This window comes from Prunus persica, chromosome G1 (genome assembly GCF_000346465.2).
Source record: "Prunus persica cultivar Lovell chromosome G1, Prunus_persica_NCBIv2, whole genome shotgun sequence".
In the NCBI taxonomy this organism is placed as follows: Eukaryota; Viridiplantae; Streptophyta; class Magnoliopsida; order Rosales; family Rosaceae; genus Prunus; species Prunus persica.
The window spans coordinates 11338813-11345879 of NC_034009.1; the positions used below are offsets into that span (position 1 = coordinate 11338813).

The 7067-nt window shown below is 37.8% G+C and overlaps 1 protein-coding gene and 1 long non-coding RNA gene across 3 annotated transcripts; both read right to left on the minus strand.

The window, feature by feature from the left end:
- On the minus strand, positions 106 to 4661 carry LOC18790007 (serine/arginine-rich SC35-like splicing factor SCL28). Of its 2 annotated transcripts, none has more exons than XM_007227478.2 (7): positions 4083 to 4661; positions 3500 to 3577; positions 3131 to 3295; positions 2950 to 3014; positions 2780 to 2819; positions 1065 to 1280; positions 106 to 436 (listed from the first exon to the last, which is right to left on the minus strand). In XM_007227478.2, exons 1-7 carry the CDS (start codon positions 4265 to 4267, stop codon positions 427 to 429), a joined length of 759 nt encoding a protein of 252 aa, XP_007227540.1. In that variant the 5' UTR covers positions 4268 to 4661; the 3' UTR covers positions 106 to 426. The 2 variants fall into 2 exon arrangements, with proteins under 2 accessions (XP_007227540.1, XP_007227541.1); XM_007227479.2 differs by having other exon boundaries at positions 2950 to 3017; positions 4083 to 4657.
- LOC18793877 lies at positions 1864 to 2773 on the minus strand. The gene is made up of 2 exons (XR_002270607.1): positions 2241 to 2773; positions 1864 to 2163 (listed from the first exon to the last, which is right to left on the minus strand). It is a non-coding gene; the product is annotated as an uncharacterized LOC18793877 (long non-coding RNA).

The window sequence follows — 7067 nt, forward strand, 5'->3', positions numbered from 1 at the left end:
AGTAAGGTGTGGAATGAACAAGAGAGGCTGGCAATGGCTTATGCCGCCCGAAGTGGAAGGTTACAACAAAACAAGAAGGAAAAACGGGAAAAACACATGCAGGCATTCAATCGAAAATTATGCACATGGAATTTCTTACCCAGCAGAATTTTGCACTCTAGAAAAAGATTATTGTCAACTAAACCAACCGTAAAACTCACATTAAGCTCGTTCAAAAATTACACTTCCCACTTGACTAACATGTGGATGGTATAAATCCATTTGACAAAAACTGATAAGATCCAAAAGTCATATTTACCAAACACGTCCATGACCTTCCAGAATACTAAGCATATCATCCAGTTAACTAGTAACGCTCATAGTAGACTTTGAAGCAGCAACGCCACCAGATGATGCAAATTCACATCAACGTAACCGTGACAGGCATCAGCGAGGACTGCACGGCAAAGAGTTTTGTAGAAATCATCAACACAAGTTCAATTAGCCAATAATGAAGAATCGTAGGATGTCAGGATGACTCCACATCAAAAATTGTAGAAATTATCACCTAACTATTTGATTAGGCAATGTAAATTAAATAGGACCACACCCGCAAGTCAATTCAAGAGAACCTCCTCAATCAACAGCCGCATTACACAAGCACATTACCATCCATTCTAATAGGAATCAAAATTGAAAGTATTTTTTAATTGGTCTAACAAACAGATTCAGCATTAAAAGAAAGGAAAAGGCAAAACTTTCACCATCATCTAATGACTAGCACAAATCCCCAAGTAATTGACAGCAGCAAACAAATTATAGAACTAATTTACCGATTCATAAGAATAAAGTTAACCAAAAAATAAAAGATAATAACTTGAAGGTAAATATTGTTTCCATACAAGTAAAATTTTAAAAAGAAAAAGGAACAAAAAACCATTTGCAGGGTATCTCTCTCATGCAATATGAGACTATTTCACCTAAATTTAAGACCATACTCAGTGGCCCCACTTTGGACAGCTAAGCTTATTGTGGCTGGAAATTATATATTCAATATATGAGTGCAAAATGGAAGAGGCATCTACCTGTAGGATCGCGAACGAGACCTTGATGGACTGCGACTGTTACCCCTCAGACTCCTTGATCTGCTGGGTGCATAGTCTCTTTCATCACGAGGACTCCGACCATTCTCGCGTGGACTTGGGGACCTCCTGTAGTCTCTTCCATCACGTGGTGAAGGAGATCGTGAAATTGATCTAGATTGCACTGGCGAACGATAATCATCCCTAGCCCCACGGTCCCTTTCAATGACAAATATACTTATTTTATTTTTTGAAAAAAATTATTGCTAATGCAACAAGAGAATAAGATAAGATATGTTCTATGTGGATAAGAGATACCAATTAAACCATCTCCATTCACCAAAAAGTGAGAAAAGCTTCCCCTATTCATAAGCTAATAGAAGTGCCCCAGCAAAGTAACTTTGGCACAGGTCAACAATTGAAAGTTAATTATATGTTTTTAGATAACACAATTCTACTTACATCCTCTTCAAAATCTAGTTGATCAAAATATGACCTTTACCTGAACCTTTTCAGGGTTCTGAACAAAAAATATAACACTTGGTCCAAATACTCAGAGTTAGGCTAGTACTGGTTGATCAGCATCTGAAACTTCATAGCTCACTTTGCCCCAACTTTCTAATACCAGATAATATCTTTTCCTTCAACAATGTCACCATACTCTACCGGTAAAAACTTTGGATGGCTTCGTTTCTTTGAAGATGATTTCTTTCTTTGGCCAACTATAAGCTCTATATTCTTTCTTTACTGGATCGTATATGCAAAACAAGATATCAAACTTAACAAATTTTCTTATTAAAAACTTACTTTAACAGTTAATATAAGAAAGAAAAATAAATAAATATTAGTATGATCCCAAGCATGTCTAACACCAACTTTAGCTTGTCAGTTCAGTCAGTCGTAGAAAGTCTCACAAACTGAAGTCATAAGAATAGGAAACCCAATGCCATTCGTAGATGAATGTTGATGATGGATATGGATAATACTTATGGAGAGGCTTTGGTAGAAAGGTAAAGAAGTTGCCCATCACTTTTATGATCACTTTTCTCATTAAACTTTATTAATCCAGATGTCTTTAAAGTCTCCTTTTTCACTTTAATATCTGCACAAACAAGGCCACAGCTGATATTATACAATTCACTGGACACATGATGCATGCAAGAGATGAAGTCTCTGTACCTAAAGAGTTCTCATTCTGCAATTTCAGTAAAGAAGCTCCTATAATTACCATAAAATTAGTTTACAAAGTATGTCAAAAGAGATACAGGTATGTGAACATAAAACGGTAGAGTTCGGAAAATTTTCAATCAGGATGTGATCTCTCTTTTTCACTTCTAACAGATAATATGAAGTACAAGAAAACTGATATTAGGAAGCAAGAAACGCAGACACAAATACCACCAAACTGCAAATACATATCTAATTTTGGTTTCAATCAAACTACATTAATGACCAAAAAAAATATGGTTCAAACTCGGCAAAAAATTAAGATGGAGAGATATAGAATCCTCAAAAACAAATTCAGCAACACAAGTTCCAACACAAAAGCTGAATAGACTTGTTTGTTTTTTGTTCCTTATTGCCTACACACACCAACAGCATGCCATATGATGAAGAAGCCACTGTTTACTCATCCATGAAAACTAGCATTGAAAACCTATAACTATTGATCAAATTTAAAAATAGCATATGGCAACTCCTAGAGATAAGGTACAGACCTTGAGTCACGCCTAACAGGTGAAGGTGACCGCGAGTAAGCTGTGACCAAACAATTAAGATGATAGTTTAGCAGAAAAACAGAGGGAACAGAATCATTTCATAAAGGACGTCAGATAAAAAGAAGCCTTGTTTGCAATTCAACAAATGCCAAGTGAAAGTTCAAACTGACAACGATATTGCCGTCTTGGGGACCTCGGTGGAGTTCTCCTTCTGGAGCTTCCTCCATACCGACCACTGCTGATAAATTTAGAAACGAAAAAAAAAAAATCAACATTTATGAAATGAATATCTTATTTCAATTAGGGAGACATATGAAATGATGGGTGGTATTGAAGCAAAACGCAGTGTACCTTACGCGAGTAGTTGTACGCATTTCTTGGGGAGTTTTTCTATTCTCCTCAGCAAACACAATTCTTATCTCACGTCCACCAATAACTGAATGGTTCAGTTGTTGCTTTGCTTCAGCCGCATCCTCCGCATAACGGTACTTCACAAACCCAAAGCCCCGTGGCTCCCTGTAGATTCAAATAGGAACAGCTTAATTAAATAACTTAATAGTGGCATCATGTCTCATATGGTACAAGTGTCTGAATTATATCCACTTTTAAAGAATTATCTATTCAAGGAGTTCAACTTTTACACCAAGATTCATTGGAGAAGAAGAATTGCATTACATCTCTAGCATAATCCACAGTATAACAATAAAAAAAAGGGCATACCCGGTGTAGTAATTCTTAGGAAGATACACATCCTTCACTGGGCCATATCGCTCAAATGGGATCCTAAGATCTTCTGGCCTGCAAAAACTTAGATAAACCATAAATTTTTTGTAAAAGATAATTATAACAAGAAGAAACTTACAGGTATAGTTGTGGAAAAATTGATGTATCCGTAATTTGTGGTTAAAAGGACTCACCATAATCATAATATACTCAATTTGTTGAAGGAGTATTTCCATATTCATGTAAAATCTAGTTATTGTTATATAATATACTGGTATTTGTCAGAACTACGAATATATGTGTATATTATAAAACACAAACACACAGAGAAACATTCACTCCTCTGTCCACATTTCATACGCATAAATAGAACATTATAGCATGAACAATTACAAAAACAAAACCAATAATTCATTACTAGCACCCAAATTTAGTTCCACGTTTGAAGAATAAACTACATAAACATATAAGGCCAACAAGATAACTAATCCTGAATAAACAAAACCAAATATTCATAAATACGAAAATATATATAAACATATGAACACACATATGCATTCATAGGGAAGGAAAGAGAGACCTGGCGTCAAGAGGAAGATTTCGAACGAGCAGGCCAGAAGGAGCGGGTGAGCGACGGTCTCTGTAAGACCTGCTTTCACGGTAGCGATCACGAGGGTCGTCGTCGTATCGCTTGCGTCCACGTGGCGGAGTCCGGCTGCGTCGACGAGGGCTGTAGCTTCGGCTTCGGCTTCTGTACCTGGCCATTGCTGCAGCTAGGGTTTGAACCCCAAGCAAGCAAGCACGCAAAACCCTAACCCTAGCCCCTAGTGAGAGAGGAGGAAACAAGGGAGCAACGCAAGCGCTTGCTGTTTTGAGTTGTGTGTGTGGGTTTCGAAGCTTCGGATTTGGAGGGATGAATAGGGTGCGGTGCACATACCGACTTAATGATGCTCGCTCTTCAATGACCTTCTTTTTTTTTCTTTTTCTTTTTTCTTTTTTGAGATTGTAGTTAGTAATAGTAAACTGGCCCAAGTATTAAATCCTAAGGCCCAACCCAACCCAAACCTTTTATTTTACTTTTTTGTTTTGGGGGTTTTTGTTTTGGTATGAACCCAATCAATTTTAATTGGTACTAGTATTAAGCTGGCCCAATATGCTCATCAATCTTCTATTAATAACATAGTCGGTTATTATTGCTTTAAATAAATAAATATATATATATATACAGTCCCGATCTTTTGGATCACAGGAGTCCAAGAGATTGTGATCACCTACCGTTGGATATTAATCCAATGGTTCGAAAAAGTTTCTTAAAAGAAGTGCAAGAGTTAGTGAACCGTTGAATTTACATCCAACAGTGAGTGACCACAAATCTCTTGGACCCCTGTAGTCCAAGAGATCAAGACTGATATACAGTCCCGATCTCTTGGACCACAGGAGTCCAAGAGATTGTGGTCACCCACCGTTGGATATTAATCCAATGGTTCAAAAAACTTTTTAAAAAGGAATACAAGAGTGAGTGAACCGTTGAATTTACATCCAATGGTGAGTGACCACAAATCTCTTGGACCCCTGTAGTCCAAGAGATCAGGACTGTATATATATATATATATATATATAAAAATCACTGACCTCATTAATCAGTCCTGATCTCTTAGACCACAGGAGTCCAAGAGATTATGGTCACCCACCGTTGGATATTAATCCAATGGTTCAAAAAAGTTTCTTAAAAGGAGTGCAAGAGTGAGTGAATCGTTGAATTTATATCTAACGGTGAGTGACCACAAATCTCTTGGACCCTTGTAGTCCAAGAGATCAAGATTGCCTCATTAATATACAAACACCACCAAAAATCATAAAATGCTTACGTTGACCTTAAAAAAAGAGTGTTGTTAAACGAACTTTAAAATTAACTGAGTACACCTTATGATCTAAATACATCTTAATATTTTAATTTAAATATAAAATTAACTAAGTACACCTTATTTAACTACCAAAAATACCCTTAGTGCACCATAATACACTATATCACACAACATCCTAAACCAATTTTCTTTTTTTTACATTAATTCGTGCCATCTAAAAAAATTTTAAGTTTGCACATCTGACTAATAAAACTAAAATCATAAACCAAGAAGCAGCAAAACCCTCTTGAAAGTAGCAAACCCAATTTGTTCGCAAAAAGCCCTATCAAAATTGAGTTTTTAAAAACCCACGAGGGGTCTGCCCCATTTTATTGTTGCACGAGCTAGGACAACACCCTTAGGAAAGTTGTGCTCCTGGAATTGGTGCAAGACCTGCATAGCACAATTAACCACTTCCAACATCTCACGTCGTCTGCCTGTCCATAAAACAAAATTCCTATCCTTCCAGATTGCCCATAACACCATCAAAACTTGTTCTACAAACTCTTTAGATGAGTCACTGTTTGGAGGTGGTGAAAATCCACCAAATTCAGGCACTTTTTGAAAGCATAAACCGCACAGGGTGTATAGAATACAGCCGGGATATTCAAAGGTTGACGGCCCGAGACTTTGGAGTTTGGCAGTCGGATTGGGGGAATTCAACTGACTGGAACCTGAGGCTTGATGGAGGCTGGGCTGTGTTCGGAGTATAGCTGGGCAGTAGCTGGAAATTCGATGAGGCTGAATTTGGAGTTGTGAAATCTACGGCCGGATTTAGATTGGCAGAGTTGCGACCGAGATTTGGATTGACAGGGTTTGGCGGCCGTGATTTGGAGCCCGGTTTGAAGGAGCTTGGGCTTGCAAGGTGCGGCCGGGTCTGCTAGGAGGTTTGGAGCTTTGGCGGTCGAGCTTTGGTTGGAGAAGGAAGCCGGGCTACGCTAGAAGGTGCAACCGGATCTTTTGCAGTCAATGCCCAATTTTTTCACGACTGGGGAAGCTGGAGTTTTTGGCGGCCGGAAGCTACAGGTTTTTTGGACAGGAGTCTTGGGGGTTTTCGTGGAGGCTAGAGTCTGTAGGTATTTTGCAAGTCGAGTTGAAGGGTTTGAAGGTTAAAGTCTAATATCATCTTTATATATACAAATTTAATTTAAATTATAAAGCCCAAGTGGCTAGCCCTGGCCACGTGTGTGTATATATATATATATATATATATATGAATGAGTATAAAGATTGAATTAGGTTCCTCGGCAGACCAATTTTAGAGCTCCAGGAATTTAAAGGTCATGAAGAGCACCCTTTATGTCTTGCCAAGAGATCAAAGGTCTATGCCCAAGACACCGATTCGAGCCCAGGATTTTCGGAGGATTATATGCACGTGACGGAGGGCTTGCAAGGAAAGAAATCAAGGAGGTTGATAATAGTTCAAAATGTTCCAAAGCAAGGAAGAATCAAGCATGTCAGAATATCTCCATCAATGCAATCCTCGAGCTCGAGGATGGTTAGGCTTCGTATAGATGTTTTTGTGATTTTTAGGGTTTTAAGTAAAAATAATGCAATTAAACTAAATGTGCGTTTAAATGTAAAGACAAGAATTAAAGTGCGACAAAATAAATCAAAGCGATAGATAAAGCAAGAACGAAATAAAAGCGATAAGAACAATA